General features: G+C 40.9%; 1 protein-coding gene across 2 annotated transcripts; it reads left to right on the top strand.

Moving 5' to 3' along the window:
• The first annotated feature begins 1,088 nt into the window (after positions 1–1,088).
• On the top strand, positions 1,089–18,417 carry DIS3L (DIS3 like exosome 3'-5' exoribonuclease). 2 transcript variants are annotated; one of them, XM_075764011.1, is made up of 17 exons: positions 1,089–1,291; positions 3,883–4,036; positions 4,824–4,952; positions 5,610–5,745; positions 6,732–6,908; positions 7,805–7,883; positions 8,834–9,013; positions 10,015–10,184; positions 10,948–11,109; positions 11,829–12,076; positions 12,969–13,061; positions 13,797–14,330; positions 15,184–15,338; positions 15,451–15,632; positions 15,954–16,135; positions 17,635–17,809; positions 17,885–18,417. In XM_075764011.1, the coding sequence occupies exons 1-17, from the start codon at positions 1,162–1,164 to the stop codon at positions 18,194–18,196; spliced, it is 3,198 nt and encodes a 1,065-aa protein (XP_075620126.1). In that variant the 5' UTR covers positions 1,089–1,161; the 3' UTR covers positions 18,197–18,417. The 2 variants fall into 2 exon arrangements, with proteins under 2 accessions (XP_075620126.1, XP_075620127.1); XM_075764012.1 differs by having other exon boundaries at positions 15,990–16,135.
• The last annotated feature ends 520 nt before the right edge of the window (positions 18,418–18,937 follow it).

The raw sequence follows: 18,937 nt of genomic DNA on the forward strand, positions 1-18,937 counted from the left end.
ATGCCATGAAAGACCATGGAGGTTCACACATAAGCATTTATGCAGGACTACAGTTTAGGCACAGCAAGACAGGCTTGTTCTGTTCCTGTTCTTCTTTGGACCCTTTTCAATCCTCCAGTGCCTCTAACACCAAAAAAACACATTGCTGCCCTTGTAATAAGAAACCTAAAAACTAATAGAAAAACCCCACATGTATCCTCACCACAACCACCTCAACCTCATGCCACTGCAGCCTAACAGAGTTCAACAGGTTCTTCTCATTTGCCATCCATGGACACTCCTGCCACTTTTTCAGCATTTTCTCCACTGTCCCCCAAACCTCTTGGTTTTCCCTCACTGAAAGGCAATGTGTCCTCTCTGCTCACCCAGCCACACAAGCCAGGGCTCTCCCACGGCTCAGCACCTGCCAATGGCCGGTCTCTCCTTCAGCTCCCACCTGGCCCTGGCCCCAGCCCCTCAGTCACGTCTCAACTCCGGCCTCGGTTCCCTCAGTTTGCTCCTGCCTGCCCGTCAGCTCCAGCCCCGGTTCCCTCAGCTCCATTCCCGCCTGTCCCTCAGCTCACTCCCTCCTCTCCCTCAGCTGGCTCCCGCCTGCCCCACAGCTGCCCCCGTTCCCTCAGCTGGCTCCCGCCTGCCCCTCAGCCGCGGCCCCGGTTCCCTCAGCTGGCTCCCGCCTGCCCCACAGCTGCCCCCGTTCCCTCAGCTGGCTCCCGCCTGCCCCTCAGCCGCGGCCCCGGTTCCCTCAGCTGGCTCCCGCCTGCCCCACAGCTGCCCCGGTTCCCTCCGCTGGCTCCCGCCTGCCCCTCAGCCGCGGCCCCGGTTCCCTCAGCTGGCTCCCGCCTGCCCCACAGCTGCCCCGGTTCCCTCAGCTGGCTCCCGCCTGCCCCTCAGCCGCGGCCCCGGTTCCCTCAGCTGGCTCCCGCCTGCCCCACAGCTGCCCCCGTTCCCTCAGCTGGCTCCCGCCTGCCCCACAGCTGCCCCCGTTCCCTCAGCTGGCTCCCGCCCGCCCCACAGCTGTCCCCGTTCCCTCAGCTGGCCCCAGCCCGATCTTTTCCCGCCCCTCTACTGAGGCCCTGCCTCGTGCGGTTGCCCCGCCCCCGCGCATGCGCCCTGGAAGCAGCGGCGGGCCCAGCCGAGGGGCCGTAGGTTCCCGCCGTCGCGATGCTCCGCACGGAGAAAGTGTTGCAGCTGCGGGGCCAGCAGGGCCGCTCGGTGCGGGTCGTGCGGGAGCACTACCTCCGCCCCGACGTGCCGTGCCGCAGCGCCCTGTGCCGGGCCGCTTGTCCTCGCGGTGAGGGGGCTGACGGCGGGAGGCTGGGTGTCGGGGCTCCGGGGAGAAGAGGCAGGGGAACCCGGACTGCCGGACCCGGGACCGCCCGGGGGGGCGAGCTGGAGCGGTGGGCGGCTTGTCCCCGGGAGCCCTTGTGCCTCAGCTCACGTAGGCCAAAGCTGGGTGCAGAGAGCGATCCGTGCGCAGAGGTGATCCGATCCACACGGCCTTGCCAGGCGGGGCTGCCGGGGAGGCCTGACAGGATCTGGCGGGACCCGGCGCGGAGAGCAGAGCAGGGGGTCTGCGGGCGGGACAGGCGGTGAATAAAAGAGCAATAACGGCGGGGGAGAGCCGGGGACGAGCCGGTGTGGTGTGCGGCCGCCGGAGCCTCGTCCCAGAGCTCTCCTCGGCCGTCCCGAACAACAGCAGATAAAGCCGTGGAAAAACCAAACGGGCCCAAGTCAAGGATACAGCAGAAGCGCTCCTTCAAAGCAAAGTCTTTCAGAAGTAAGCGAGGTGTTAAGAGAGAAAGGAGTTGAAAAGTTGATTGTTACAGGATTTACCTGTGAACAGTCTCCAGACAGTGATAAAAGGCTAAAGGATTATGCAAGTTTCATACTTACCTTTTTTTAAAAGATTTTTTAAAGTGCGTATAATTTCTGCAAGGTGGCGGTTTATAGCATGAATTAAATTCTATACATACCTGTTCAGTATTCTTACAATGGAGCCAAGCCGTTATCTTGAAGCGATTGTAATTCTGCATCGGGAGTTATTTCTGTTGAGTAATTAAATGTAACTGCCTGTGTTATATCTGGCCATTCCAGACATGGGAAGACTGCCAGCCTCTGTGATGTCTAGATTTGTTGTTGTTTTTACATACTGTGATGCTATTATGTGCATCATAGATCATCCTGTGACCTTTGGTTGATATTTCAGAGTTTTTTGTTACTAAATAGCACAAGTTATTTGGTGCAGGAAACTGGTGAATAACTAACATAATATCCAGCCTATTTAAATCGACCAAATTATTTGCTTACCTAAAAGAAAAGGTTGAGAATTATAACTTTTTTTTTTTTTTGGTCTTCTGAACTGTAATTGATATAGATGTCACTTTTGGTTTAGGTGCCTGTTGGAACTGAGGGCAGGAGGTGGTGTAGTATGTTACTGCTATCTAGGATGTCAGGACTAGTGATAGCTGCGGCTCCCTAATGTATTGCATTTGGTTATGAATTCCTTAAGGATAACTTACAGGCATATACCAGAAAAAAAAAGTGTTACGTCTCTCCCCATGCCTAACTTCCCCTCTTCTGGACTTAAATGTAAATTCTGCTATAGATGGGTGTCAGAGTATGTCCCTTTGTAATCACTCTAGGTAAGTCAGAGGTGAGGGGAACATTTGTTTTCATTCCTGACTCTACACATTGTGCTGAGCAAACTTATTTCATGCACTGTGAGAGACTGCCTGCATAAATCACATCTACAGATACTTGTAATGGTGTGCTGTGCCTACTTGGAGGTTATTCGGATCTAGATGAATAGGTTAGGCAAGGATAGCTTAATATGGGCAGATTACATAAATCTTCAAGTGACATTTCACTTTTGATGCTCTTCTGAATTATTAATAAATATTAGCTTTCTTGTATGCATTCTGCCATCATCCATTATATACCTTCAGTGTGAGATGTAGCTGTGTTACTGTATGCAGAATTGTGCCTACTGGATTCACGTTTCTAGTGATCACAGTTAATAGACAGATTGTCCTGTGTCAGCTTCTAAGAAAAACTTGAAAATAACCTGACTTAGCAAGATCTATATACTTTTATTACATAGAATTTGCCTGCACTACACTACGTTCAGAGTTCAATGTTTATAATATCATAAGGAATAAATAGGCATTGAGAGAAAATACACTGGAGATCCCCACTGCCCAGAAGTTTATCTTTGAAACATCTAAAGCAATTAAAATCATAAATGTTGAGGTACATTTTAAGATGTCATCTATGATGGGTTGGTTGTGGTATTTTGATGGCGTATTCCTAAGGGATGGAGTCTCTTTAGAGAAAATTAGCAATTATGGTTAATAGTTTAGATTCAAGAACATCTTCTCTTTGCAGTAGCATTGCTTTTCTCCCCATGTACCCTTATCTGTATTCTTTTACGTAAAGATACAGAAGAAGAGCCTGCTGTAAATGGATAGTGTGGAATAGAGATGTGTGGAAGCAGCGTAACAGAAGTACCCATAATTCTACACCCTTTGAAAATTCCATGAAAAGATTTTCTGTGGCAGATGTATAGTCTTTTTTTTCATATGGAAGTAGAGAAAAAAGGACTGTTACCTGCACTCTTTAAGTTACATTCTTTTCATGGTGAAGGTGGATCTTTTTCACTCATTTGGATAGTTTTGGCATCAGTGGATGCAAAAGGGTTCTGCCACACATTTTAGAGATTGTACCACAGAATTGTACCATAGTAGTCGTAATTTTGTTCATCAGAAAAAAAGATGTGTATGCCTTTGAGGATAGACATCTCATTTCCTGACATCTGAAAGTATTTTTAAGAAATGAGAATTGCAACTGAAAGGTTAAACCTTTAAACTCTGAATTGTATTTTAGATGGCAAATTGTTATCAGATGATGTTACACATTATGTTGTCCCCGACTGCAAGGTTGTTCAAGATTACCTTGAGATTCTCGAGTTTCCGGAGCTGAAAGGTATTATTTTCATGCAAACAGCATGTCAAGCTGTGCAACATCAAAAAGGACGCAGGTACTTATCCTATAATAACAACTTATTTTTAATTTAGATTGAAGTAAAGATACTGACTTAAATGTATATTTAAGCACAGTAACCCAGAGTTAGCAGATATACTGTGTTTAACTTGGTTTTAGGTCTTTGAAGTGTCTTAATGTAATTTTACAGAAGGGAAAGAACTGTGATCCTTTGTGATCTGTGGACATCAATGCCTGTCATAGTTTTCACTTGACAGGAGCGATATTAAACCTGTAGTATTACTAACTAATCAGATGACTTGTGACAGGAACTAAGACTCCGTAACAATAGATCATGTACCACAACTAGATTATGGATATGGTTTTGGTTTGCTGTATTAAAGACTGAGCACTTGTCTTTGGGGAGCAATTAATACTATTATATTGTACTTACCTTACCAGATATTAACCTATGGATTGCCACAGCATGTAAGAGTGCAATTTACCATCAAGGTCTTGCTATATTTCTAAAGCACAAACACCTTTGAAGAAATAACTCTTGTCCCAGAAGTGACAAAATAAGTTCCTGAAGACTTAACGATGTTTTGTAAGGCTCATTGGAAAACAAATACGTTTAAAAATTAGAAGCATTCATAATGGGAATTAGAAAAGCTTGCTTACAGATAATGTTTTAGGTTTTATCATCAATGGGGTAAATTAATGAATGCATTTCTTTGTGCATGACAGTACTTTTCCTTGAGTTTTTCAGCTGTATTTTTGTCTGGAGTAGAAATAGCATTATCAAAAGGAAGCACAAGACTATATTTATCTTTTTCATGTTCCAGACAGTACAACAAGTTACGAAATCTGGTAAAGGATGCCCGTCATGACTGCATTGTGTTTGCTAATGAATTCCACCAGCATTCTTATTTGCCAAGAGAGAAAGGAGAATCCATGGAGAAATGGCAGACCAGGTTTGGTTTAACTTATGTAGTACTATGCTTGACAACATCATGACATTGTGTTTAGGAATATTAGCATGCATTGGGCACGTAAGAGTTCATACTCTTGCTCTGCTTAGCTCTGGAACAGTTCACAATTACCGAAAGTCTAGATTGGCCTTTTGTGATTAAGGAAATGTCAACATTGCTTTCTTAGGAAAATAGACAAAAATGTACTTAATTAAATGCAATAATGCTAAAAAAAAAAAGCTGGATCATTTTAAAATTACACAGCCATTTTAAAGAATGCTTTAGCATAATAAATAGGTCACACACACCGTATTGGGCTGTTAGCTGTAGTGCTTGATAGCCTGCAAACACCATAGCATTGGAGTCTTGGCAGTTCCAACTTGCTTTTTACAAACTTTCACTCAGAGGAACAATATGTTTTGTTGCAGCTAGGGCACGAGTGGATACATTGGGGAGCAAAGATTTCCTTTTCCTCTGTTCTCTTGGTGCTTCTGTACAGCACATAAAAAGTTTTGCAGATAGAAGGTTTACGTAGCTTGGTGAATATATCTCAAAAGTATGTGTGTTAACCCAAAATCTCGTTTATACAAAGCATGCAAATGTCTTGCAAGTAGCAAATGAGATACACCAGAAATCTTATTTCAAACTTTGCTTTTCCAGGAGTATTTACAATGCAGCAGTCTGGTATTACAATCACTGCTTGGGTCAGATGCCAGTTGTTATGGTAACAGAAGATGAAGATGCTATCAGGCAGTACGGAAATGAAACAGAAGGAGTGTTTGTGATTTCCTTCAAGGTAACGTGTCAGAAAAATAGACAGAGGTTTCCTTTATGCTGCATCAAAATGACGAAGCAAGTACATTAAAGCCCATGTATAGTGCAAATAATTTCAGAGTTTACGTTTAAGAAAACTTTGATGCTAACTCATGTCTTCATTTATCAAAGAAAGCAAAGATGTCCATCATGGGAATGTCATAAAAAATGGTGGCAGTCAGCAAACCAGAGAACTGAAAAGAAAACCAGGCGCTCTAAACATAGAGGTCATCTTTCTTAGGAGCCCTTTTCCTTGTTTTCCTTGTCTTCAAAGTATTTGGCATTGATGAACAATGATCAGTTAGCCAGCTGTCTAAATCTGTAGTGCAAGCAGTCCATAAACAGCTGTAGCCTAAATATCCATCAGCATTATTCTGCCAGTTTACTTTAGCCTTGACTACTTGGGATACAGTGATGCACAAGAAGGTAATTCATTCTTCATTTAGTTGTTGATCTCTGATACCGCTTGTATTCAGCAGGATATGTGGATGGGATGTTTATGTTTAGCTGTGAAAGGATGTTGAGTAAAACCAGGACCAAACAGATTTACCTTAAAGCTATATAAAAATGATGATGCTTGGTTTTTTTTATTGATATGAGGCAATGGAAAGTGGCCTAAATGTAGCATACAAAATCATATGAAAAGTGTAAAGATAATAGCGGGTTGTCAGTTTGATTCTTCTGCTGTGGCACTTCACAAGATGTAGCCTGGATGGGGTATATTGGTAGTAAAAGTTTATTAATATCTAGTCTAGGATGCTATGCTAACAGTTATGCCTCTCTTGTATTTAGCAAATGAGTTACGTTGAATCTGGTGGTGTTTAGAGCAGACACATCATTACTACTTGGAAGTGCTATTGGAGTGTAGCATACAAGACAGCGCTTGTCCGTTCTGGGCTTTCCAAACACATTATTAAAAGAACAGAGACCTCTAAATACTTCAATATTTGTTTATATATGTGCATACAGAATTACTTGGATAACTTTTGGCCTGACTTAAAGGCTGCCCATGAACTCTTTGACTCTATACTTCAAACTCGGCGTGAACGGGAGAGTGAAAGCCAAGAAAACAATGGAAAAGAATATCCTGAGCACTTACCTGTGGAAATACTGGAGGCTGGGATCAAATCTGGAAGATATATACAGGTAATTTGCTTTATAGAGAGCACACACAGAACAATGCAGTCTTGTGCTTGGTCCCTTTAGTTAGACTGATCAGATAACGAGATATTGCTGTAGTGCGAAGAGGGAAAGAAAACAAAGAAGCAAGAGTAAGAGGATGGAAGGGATTAGGAGTCTCAGAATATTTCCCCTGCTTTATCTGGTGAACATGTCAGGTTTTTTCTCTTGGAGAAAGAAAAATGAGAATTTGTTATTGAGGATCTTAAATTTGCTATGGATTTTTCTTCAGGTTGATGTGTGATATACCTGTAAATTGAGAAACCAGTGTGTGATACGAAGCAACTTTATCTCATTCTTAAGTATAAATAATGCTGTACAAGGGCAGCATTTCTTACTTCATTTGCACAGAGATCTCTCAGTCAGTGAAATTAATTTACGGTTTTATGGCTGTTCAGGGCCTTAATATGGATTGTTGGTGGACAAGTGTCGTCTTAAAAATAATTTAAAGAATTAGAGGTAGTAATTTGTTCCTTTCTTGACAATTTTAGCAGCGAGGCGAGAATAGAATCTGAACAGAAAGACTGAGGTTTTTCTTTCTCATAGGAATAACTCCAGATTCCATATTAAGGCAGGCAGCAAAAGTACACTGCCTGTGCTTTGAATAAAAGGATCTTTACCAGTTTACAATTAAATTGAGCATTTAAAAGAACTTACCATTCTTTTCCAGAAGTGAGAACTTAACTGTTCTCTCTATAGGGGGTGAATGTACAAGGCAGAACTTTATGTTCAAAATAATCTACATATCAATCAAAACTACTAATTTATGTAAAAATAATTGTAAACCCCAAAATTTTATACTTTAAAGTTGGCTATTTAGAGGTGTGACTGTTTCATTATGTTTATCGGTTATTTTCTTTTAGGGTACACTGAATGTCAATAAGCATAGAGCACAAGTGGAAGCTTTTGTTCGACTTCAGGGATTTGGCAGCAAAGAAACAGGTGAAAAGACAACAGGATTTACTCCATGCCTTTTTGACACTGTCCACGCTTTTTATTTGAAGCCATGTGTGCCATAAGTATGTAGCTGTTCCGTTATTAAACGAGGCGAAAGCTAAGACCCTCCAATGCTTGGGTTATTTTCATGGGCCAGAAAGGAGGCTGAAGATTAACCTAGAGGGTGGGCCTCATGAGAAAACACTACTCTTTATGTCCTCCTTCCTCTTTCTTAGTACCTTTGGCCATGTTTTGGACTCTTGTCCTTCTAAGAGGTTTCCCTAGACCATTTCTGAAGCTTACTGATGCAAATTGTTATCTCTGTGCTTTGCTCTAATTTTAGATGAAAACCCACCTGACTGAAATAACTGTTTGCGTATGTGTTGGCAGGAGTAGGAAGCTGGTCGTTGTGAACATAATAGGGAAAAGCCTTTTGGATCAGATTGGAACCCCAGTATTGTCTTTCTGCTATGAATTAGTAATAAATACCTTCGAAGGTGTATCCTTGCACAGATAGATTGTCCCAGCTTTCACTAATAAGCACTTTCAAATGTTCCTGTGACAGACCGTACAGTCAAACCAGTGTTCTATATGATAATCCTTTTCTTAAAACTTGTTTAATTCTGGACCCTGCCCAGAATTCTGTGACAGTGGTTTCCACAGTTTAACTGTGTTGTGTGTTTTTAAAGCTGCTGCCTAAGAACAATGAACTCATCCTCGCCCATGCTGCTTTTTATCCAAGAGATTACTTACAGAATTGCTTAATATCTCCTTCAAGCAAAATGAGGGAAAGGTTTTAATTTTCTTGCAATATTAATTACTTGCCAGTAGTCCACTTTGGATGAAACCATATTGCTAATGTCCTTTTCTGTTATTTCAGCAGAATGCTGCCAAGAGTGTAGAGATCGGAATTTTTTAGAAGTTTATAGTTCTATTTCTTTTTATTTTAAATTTAGAACTTCAAAGTGACATCCTTATTTATGGGGCCAGAGCTCGAAATCGTGCAATCCATGGTGATGTGGTAGCTGTTGAGTTACTACCTTTGCAGGAATGGAAAGGAAGGACTGTTGCCCTTTGTGAAAACGAGACCGAGGATAAGGCACTTGCAGACACCAGTGGTGACCCTATGCCCACAGGTAAAGGAGATCATGTGATACGATGTTTTGTTAAGATCACCTCACTTCCTTGGGCCAAGCTGTGTTGTACTCTTCGTTATATAGTCCCTTCCCTCGGTTTCTGTGATTGTCACAGGTTTTGCACCGTAGTAAATTTGATGTCATTATCCCAAATTAAAGCATTCTAACATATCCCAACAAGAAAGCCACTAGATTCTTTCTATATGCAACCCCTCCCTCCCTTTTCCCCCCCCTCTTTAATTTAATTTGCAGAAACGGCTGAATTATTGTAGTTATCTTCCTAAAATACTGAGTTTGGAATACGTTACTACCCAAATGCATGCTGTCACTCTTCACAGCTCTACAAGAGACGAAATGCCATTCTAATACAGCCCAATTTACCAGAGTATGCACTCAAGTCCTCCACTGTCACTGTTGATTATACAGAAAGATAACAGCATCCTTTTAATTCCTTGATGACAAACAATGTTCAAGATGAAAAAAATTTTTGCTAGGCGAAAAAGTATCCAGCTCCCATTACAATGTGACATGCCTGTGTACCATGGGAACTTAGAGTCTTATTTGAAAATATTACTCTGCAGGTATAGCTACATCTTAAACGTTTGCTGAGGTCAGAGTTAAAAGTTTTAGGAGGTTAATTCTCTTCCAGCAAGAAAATACTGTTTGATTTTGATTTTTGTTATTAAAAAATTTCTGTATATTTTACTAGAATTGGCCACATTTCAGTAGTAGTTGGAATCCCTTTGAATAATTTATGTACTGTATCATCTGAAATCTATACAGTGATGTTAGTCTCCACATAAATAAAAGCTCGTTAAATCTGTCTGTGCCAACAATAATTTATAACAAACTTGTGTTGTTGTCTGCATACCATGTGTCGTTAGCAATTGCAATACAGATTTCTGGACACAGTAGTTCATATTACAAAGCAATGAGTCTCCTGTACCTCCTGTGCATTTGCTTTCATGTTCCTGTTTAACTCCAATGTTCCTTCTTAAAAGGTAAAGTTGTTGGAATCATTCAGAAGAACTGGAGGGATTATGTGGTCACTTTCCCCTCTAAAGAAGAGAGCCAGTCCCAGGGCAGAAATGCTCAGAAAGTCCTTGTTACACCTTGGGACTACCGAATCCCAAAAATCCGGATCAGTACCCAGCAAGCTGAAGCATTACAGGTAATTTGTGTTTCTTTATTCTGTATTCCTACAGAATCGTGTGGGTGTTTTATGCTCTAATGGTGTTTTCCATGGCAAAAACATTGGTAAAACAAGTCCGTGAGAGTAGCTCAATTTCTGCCTTGAAGGAATGTGTTCAATTCCTGTCAAAACTGCGTCACCTTCAGGTAATAAAGCTTATTTGAGTTCTGAGTTTGGGCCAAGTACCATGAGCATTTATATACTACTTGCTCTGGGTTTTTTCTGATAAATTAAAGCCCATATTAGGGGTACAAATTCCAATAGCCCTCGTGGCGCTATTGGATCTATGACTATATGTAACTTTGATAAGAGTAATAAGGAGAGCTTTTCAACAAATAATGAATTGTGATGATTAGCCTGCCATTGCTATAGAAAGAAGAAACATGGTTTTGTTCATTCCTACCTGCTTTTACCTTGTAATGTTAAGTACTTCTTCACAGCCAAGAAGTAAATTCCAATTGTGTACACAAATATTCTTATACCAGAAAAGACATCTCAGTTTTGCTTTTTTTTTTTTATTCTTCAAGATAGAGACTCTTTCTATAATGACCCCAAATGGGTCTTTGATCAGGAAATAAATGTAATTCTCAGCATTTGTTTGGATGCTTCTCGTTGTGGGTTTCTTTTTCCTTTCTATAAACTTTTTAGAGTTGTCAGTCTCTTTGTTTGCCCCTGAAGGAGTATTTATATTGATTGCTCGTCAGGAGCAGATTACTGTTCTAACAGAGTTGTCTTCCTGCAGGAGTATAGAGTTGTTGTGCGTATTGATTCTTGGGAGTCAACATCTCTATATCCAAACGGACACTTCGTGAGAGTTCTAGGAAAAATTGGAGATCTCGAGGGGGAAATTGCAGCGATTCTGGTGGAGAACAGCATCTGTGTTGCCCCTTTCTCAGAAATCCAGGTTAGTCTTTGTGATTAGATACGTTCTTTTCTGTTGATTTTCAGGGTCTTGTTTCTCAAAGAGGGGAACCCTCTTACAGCTGAATGTCTTAGTTACTGACAGGTTGTTGAAAGCTGAAACTTACTCAAAGGTTGTTTTTCTGGAATTACTCTTGGATCAGTGGTTCTGTACATACTATGCATTTTCAAGTCGAACGTGATTTTAAAACAATATGTCTGCTGTGAGGAGAAGATTACAACCTCTCAATTCTAATTTGAGGTAGACTTTTAAGGTATTACTGTCTTTAGCATGTGTTTATGGTACTGATCCTAAAGGCCCAGACCTACTGAAATCATTATCTTAAATCCTTTTGTCCTCAACCAGGAGAGGACCCAGCTCTCATAGATAAGGATTTTGATTATACCTACAATTAATTGAAAGAAAAATGTAAAATGTAATGTAAAATCCCAATATACAGTAGTGTTGTTTGCCAGAGCTGCAGTATCACCACAATATCAGTTGCTAATAATATACATAGCATTCTTTTCAATTCTGTTTCATACTTTCTGTGAAATAAATGTAATAGACTTGGAAAATGCAAGGAAAGAATTTGTTTAGGATGAAAAAGTACACAAAAGAATTAACAGAGTAGAAAAGGAAAAGCTAATTAAGTCTAATTTGTTGGCTTCTTTTTGTAGAAAAGATACAATTGTATGTTCATCCATAATGTTTTTGTACAGATGAGTGAAATGCCCACAAGCTCTTCAAAAAATCCATGGAAAGTGAATCCAGAGGAGGAAAAAAAACGTCTTGACTTGAGAGATACACACTTGATATTCAGCATTGACCCAAAAGGCTGTGAGGATGTGGATGACGCGCTCTCCGTTAGAACTCTGCCTAATGGGAATCTGGAGTTAGGTGTACACATTGCAGATGTAACCCATTTTGTGGCAGCAAATTCTTACACTGATGTTGAGGCCAGAGCAAGGTAAATTATTTTCTAAAAACTAGAAAATTTATGGAGCTCAGAAGCTTGTGATGCTACCTTAAGAAAACACTGAGAAACATTGGAAGGAAACATTCTTTCTTATTCTTTCTTCTTTTGTGTCAAGGAAACAGCTTATTAAAACTAATAGATAACTACTGGTATTCTGTTTTTATTTGGATAAAATAGGCCTGTGCGGGAAGAAAGTCTTTCTGATCTACTGCTTCACTCTTTTCCTATAAAATTGCTCTTTTCCACCAAGTTATGATTTAAGTTTATCTTTCCCTAATCACTACTGTTTGCTTTATAGTCTAACATTTGTGATGTATTTACAAACCACTTGTTTGCGTTCCAAGGGGGATCAATCTTCACACAGAACATTGAACACCCACAAAATGGAATTAAGTCTTACATGAATTTAATTCCAGAGATATTTGGCAAGCTTATGTTTTAATATTCAATTCTGTGTTTCAATATGCCAAATATTCCTTTTTTTTTTCTTTTATTGCCACTGTTTTGAACTTAAACTCCTGAATCATGTTATGAAATGTAGTCTTTGTAGATGCAAAGAAATGTAAACCGTATAGCAGCACAGATGTTCAGTACAGCCATTAAATGACCTCTTCTTAGTTGAGCATATTTTGTACAGCCCTAGCTCTGCCCTTAATGGCCACTGAAGACACCAAGGAAAGCAAAGTTAGGCTTGTACTATACAAATAGTTATTTAAATAATTTGACTTGGGTATTGTCCATGTGCACGTTCTGTAAGACTAACCTTTTAAAATCTTGCTCTGTGTCTCGTCTTGCTGATGCTATGCTTATACTGCAAACTGCTCGGGAGAAACACACCACTGAGTCCTTGTGAGAAGAATAGTAAATGTATTTTATTCCTCAGGGCAACAACTTATTATTTAGCGGATCGTCGTTATGACATGCTGCCCTCCGTCTTGAGTGCTGACATATGCTCTCTTCTTAGTGGAGTTGATAGGTAAGATTTTGTGTAGTAACTGCTTACGCACTTGCTCTTTGAATTATTTGCTACTATTTGTAAGTGATGTAGTAGGGAGTCACAAAAAGCTGAAATACCGTATTATACAATGACTGTCTCATCCTCCAATAATGTTTACCCATACTCGTAGCAATTTGCTTTGTATTGAAACAGCAACGTAAAGGTGAAGGCATCTTTGTTCTTCACTTGCTTTTTCACATGGGTTTCAGTAGTCTGGAGTGTGTGCCCCCACGGGAACGGTCACGGTTTTTACTGTTGTCCTATTCCTCAAACATGCCATTACCCCTTTTTATTACAATTTACAGGGTTGGTTGGCTGGCTGGCATGAGGATATGCAGGGTGCAGATATGTTCATAGTGCATGCATCTCACTGATAAAATAAAAATGAATCAAAATAAATTACTGCGGTGTAGCTGTGCTTTAAAACAGATACGGCCTTGTATCTTAGGGGTAATCTGCCTCCACAGGTGGATTGAAAATCCTGCTGATATAGTTGGTCCTTATTTCTAAAGTTGTGATACACAAGACTGAAAGGGAAGTGCATTAATTAGTGGCATTGCTGAGCACTGGTTTGTTTCATGAAGAAAAAGATGTTTCCGGTAAAAAAACCAAACAAACAGAATGAAACCTGTAAATTTGTAACATCTAGATGTGTTTTAAATGACAGTTTGAGTCAACCAGAACTATTTATAGAAATGTGATCTTATCTTTAAGGTATGCTGTGAGTGTCTTGTGGGAGCTAGAAAAAGAATCGTACGAAATGCTGCGAGTCTGCTACAACAAAACCATCATTCGATCTGCGTACAAACTAGTTTACGAAGCAGCACAGGGATTATTAGATGGAGACACAAATGTTGTTGGTGATATCCCGGAACTGAAAAACTTGGATGAAAGAACTAAACAGAAGAAGCTGGCTGATCTGGTTTGGGCGATATCAAAACTCACTGATATAGCACGACATGTCAGAGCTAAACGGGACAGCTGTGGTGCTCTGGAACTGGAAGGGGTAGAAATCCGAGTGCAGCTGGATGATAAAAATAATATCCATGATCTCATCCCCAAGCAGCCGCTGGAGGTGCATGAGACTGTAGCAGAATGTATGATTCTTGCCAACCACTGGGTGGCAAAAAAGATTTCAGAACATTTTCTTCATCAAGCTTTGTTGCGTCAACACCCTCCACCACGACAGGAATTTTTTACTGAACTTCGAGAATGTGCCAGTGCCAAAGGTTTCTCAATAGACACACGGTATCTTTTATTCCTTCTCTTAAGTGCTTTAATTAAAGTTAAGCAATTAACTATTTGGCTGTGTTCTTGTCACAAAGCATTACAGTTCTCAGTATCCATGTTAATGGATGCTGCAGAGCAATTCTTAAAAAATTACCATAACCTTTCTGTAAGCAGGAGGTGATGTTCTAAACAAAAGAGGCTGCCTGCAGTCTGCTGGCTGGGCTGAATGGCAGTATCTGAAAAATTTTAGACATATCCAGAAAGAATTTGTTCTGTCACTGTGTAGTTGTTAAGCTCTGTAGTAGCCTTGTTTGCACCATTTTTCCTGTAACAGTAGTGTGAGAGAGTACTTGTTTAAATCGAGTTAATTCTGTGCAATATAGTAATTTTAAATGACTGAAAATATTTTAGAATTACTTTGTCACGGTAATACAAGAAGTCTGCGAGCTTCATCACATGGTGGGGCATCATTTCTGGCCATCATAGAACGTGAAGGGGATCAGCAGTGCCTCCTTTTACTTGGTGTCCCCTTCTCCCACCATTTGTGCCTCCCTGCGCAGAACAGGTTTAGGACCAGCTCACTGTCTGTTTCGCAAAGCGTAGAAGTGGGTTTTGCTCCAGGCCTTCCTGGTTCTCTAGGTTGCAGGAGACAGACCTGTGGGTGAAAACTGGGGATTTTCCTAAAGGTTTTTTTTTTTAGAGCAGAGCTGTTACTAAACTGCATTGAAAGTTTTCATATCATTCTGCTTGTCATTCATATTTTTGTAAGTATTAATCAATTTTTATGTGCTTTTGTATGTTATTTTTAACTATAAGCTGTTACGATCATGGATAGCGTATTTTTTTTTCAGAACTAACACTTTTTTGATAGGTCTAACAAAGCATTGGCCGAGTCTCTGGATAAAGCAAACGACCCATTGGATCCAATTGTAAATAAACTGTTGCGATCTATGGCCACTCATGCAATGTCTAATGCAGTGTACTTCTCGACTGGGTCTTGTCCCGAAGAAGAGTTTCATCATTATGGTATCTTGTCGCTTTATTTTTCACGCTATTCCCGTTACTATTTCTGAACTGTTGGGCAGGAGGCAGTTGATTGCTTCGTTTGCTCATCACCACTTCCTTTTTTTATTTGCAGGACTTGCCTTAGAGAAGTACACTCATTTCACTTCTCCAATTAGAAGATACGCTGATATTGTTGTCCATAGACTCTTGATGGCAGCGACTCTGAAGGAAACTAAAGGAGATGTTAAGGATAATGATGTATTTAGTAATAAGGATCTTCAGGAACTGTGCAAACACATTAATAACAGAAACCGGGTAAGATGGTCCTTGTGCTTGTCTCCGTACGTTTGTATGCTGCCCAACAGAACGGGATGCCAGTCCTGACTGTGGCTTTTGAGTACAACGACATAGTATCACTTCATTTTTATTTATAATGCTTTTGTTTGTTTGGTTTTTTACTTAAGTATCAGTTTTCTTCTGAGAATAGTAGTAAAAGTGAGTTCGTACTTCACCTGTACTACATGTAGGATTTCCTTTTAAATGTAATTTTTCTAGGGGATGGGTAAGGGGTTAAGTAGTGGGAAAAAGAAACTGTGGAAATCGAAGCCAAATGAACTCATTGAAATATTAATTTAGGTGGGTGGTTTCTCTTTCTGTGGGGGATGCTTGCAGGCAGCCCAGCGTGCTCAGAAACAGTCTACCGAACTCTTCCAGTGCATGTACTTCAAAGACAAAACCCCAGAAACAGATGAGCGCTGCGTAGCAGATGGTGTTATTTACTCAATTCGGACAAATGGTGTGCTTGTGTTTGTACCAAGGTGAGTTGATTAGAGCTTGAACCGAGAAGTAAGGTGTGGTACTAGAAGGCTCGGAGGATGCCTCTGGTCCTTGAGAAAGGAAGCATTTATAGCATAGCCTGGTGTTGACCGATGACCGCGTTCTAGATTGTTGTAAATCATAAGCAGAGCTTTTCTATGCACCGACTCTGAGAAGGAGTTCCTATGAGGAAATGGTAAGACTATGCTGCACACAATGGATTTATTTCAAAACATTAAAAGGACATTTTTTGCCCAAGCAGCTGCTAGGGCAGAACAATTGCTGGAATATTCCCCCCTCCTTTTTTTTTTTTTTTTAAAAAAACAATAAAAAGTGATTTTCCAAATCAAAGACAGACATGCATTCCTCAGTGCTCTTTTCCTTCACTACAGACTGTAGTTCATGTCTAGGACCTTTTTCACAGCTGCTCCTCATAGGCAGCAGGGAAGCACAGAAAAAATGTTTACAAGGTGCTGTTCATGGCAGGGAGGCTCTGAGAAGTGCTGCTATCTCAGTTCAGCCTCTGATTTATACCAATAGAAAACAACTCTTTGTGTGAAGCTAATATTACGCTTTAATTTCTGAGTGTTTAAATGTGTAATTTAAAGTCTACTAAATGTGTTCTGCTTGTGTTTATACACTGACGAGTGATGTGAGAAGGAACTAGTCACCACAGAATTGGAGAGCACTGCCTGTCCTAAGGCTTGGCGAGCTCTTCATGCCAGGGGGAAAGAGAGCTACCTCTCCTCTCCCTTACTGGCTCTGGACATTCTGGATTAGTTAACCATCCTCATGTTTGTGCGTTACTGGAAGCAACACTGTCTACCTGGCTAGCTAAGGGGTACAAGAAATGTAGGTACAAAACCTCTCCTTTAAAAAAACCCCAACAAACTCACAAATACCAAAACCTTAAAAAACCCATTTTACAGGCACATTAGGTAAAGCAAACCATGACACGAGTACAGCCAGGGGTTGCTTGATCCTGCCCACAGGCTGAGCTCCGATACAAACCAGCTTGATGTAGGCCTGCCTTCTCCAGCATTCCAGAGGGCTTGGATGTGTGGCTGAAGAGCCATACCTACCCAGCCAAGAAAGGCTCCTTCCAGAGAACCCAGTGCAAGAACGCTGCTGGTCTTTAGCTTTTTTTAGTGGGGAACTGTTTCCTCACTGTGCTATCTGGAATAACCTGTAATGCTGCTCTTCTCCCATTATCAGGCCATTCCGGGCTCCACCCAACACCTAAGATCACAAAACATGTTTTACTTTTGCTTGGCTGCTTTTGAAACACTTGTCACTGTCTTCACGCTGTTCTCACTCCAGGGGTTTCTTTGCCAACACACATCAGCATCCTTGAAGCAGGATTATCACACTCCAGTGTTTGCCCCTTCATAGTGCTGTTAGTTAATCCTAGCTCAGCCTTCTGTTGGTTTCAAAATTCAGGGAACTGACAAGGGTGAAATTTGTCAGAACAGCTTCTGTCTGCTCATCTGCTTTTTTGTAGATATGGAATCAAAGGTGCTGCGTATATGAAAAACAAAGAAGGCTTAGTCATTGCCTGTCAAGGTGATAAGAGCTGTGAGTGGAAACCTGGATCACTTCATCGCTTTCAGAATAAAATTACATCCACTACAACTACTGGAGAATCAGTTACATTAAGCCTTTTCGATCATATTACAGTGAGTATTTAATCTGAAGGAAGTAAAAGGAAATAGCACCATCAGAAATTAAATAACTTTTATATCGCTTTTAAGGTGAAAATCCTGGTGCAGACTTCCCGCTGCCATGCCGACACAATCAAGCTTGAAATAACCAGGAATGCACCATACCAGACCTCAGACACGGAGGTTTCCCAGAAGAATCTTCACATGGTGAAATCCGACTTAGTAAAAGAAGTCAGTCAGTCTGCAGAAGCAGCCCAGCGTGCCCAAGAAAAAGCAAGAGTTGATGTAATTGATGAAGACTATCAGGAGTACTGCCAGACCAAGGGAGCGAGTTTGTACCAGCTGCTGGAGGAGATCAGGGATTTGGCGCTGTTAGATGTTTCAGCTGACATTAGAACTTGAACTACAACCTAGCAATGTCTGCTGGCTGATGGTCTGCTCCTGTTCACTTTGTATCATTATGTTGGGGTGTTGTTTTTTTAAAAAAAGTCTATTTAAATGTTCAAGAGTCCTTTTATTAAAAAACTAAATGTCTATTTTAAAAAATAATTTTTTACTGATTATGAACATGTATGAGTTTTAAAAAGATTTTATACATGATAAATCTCATCTTCCAGACTAAAGACAGCGTGGTGAATTCTTTTAACTGTCATTCAAAAAGTTACTTGCCCTTGTCCATAAATTAAGTTCTTAAAACCTCAGTATTTCCTACAGCTGTTGGCTGTCTTCTACTGTACCCATAGCTACAAGGATAAAAAAAGCAAACTCCTTCACACTAATCTGGAATACACAATTTTGTTTATTGAAGTCCCCTAGGTATAAAGTTACACCTGTTGACATGAACTTACTTCATCTGCTGTAAGTGCTGCTCTTCTCTTAATTCAGTTTCTAGAAATTCAGCTTCCTTTCTGAACAGCAGCCTACCGTGTGCTTTACCATTATGGTGATGCTTGTTCATTCCACAAAAGGGAAAAGCTGTTGTGCAAGAAGGAAAAACAAGACTGTAAGAGGAGGATGAAATGGAGCTTCTGGAGAGAACAGAATGAGCCGAAGGAAGAGAACGGACAAAGCATGTTCCCCTAAGGGGAGTTACTTGTCTGTGAAGAGATGTCTGACCAGCACCAGGAAGGTTGCAGGGCCTGT

This window comes from Balearica regulorum, chromosome 12 (genome assembly GCF_011004875.1).
Source record: "Balearica regulorum gibbericeps isolate bBalReg1 chromosome 12, bBalReg1.pri, whole genome shotgun sequence".
NCBI classification, from domain to species: domain Eukaryota; kingdom Metazoa; phylum Chordata; class Aves; order Gruiformes; family Gruidae; genus Balearica; species Balearica regulorum.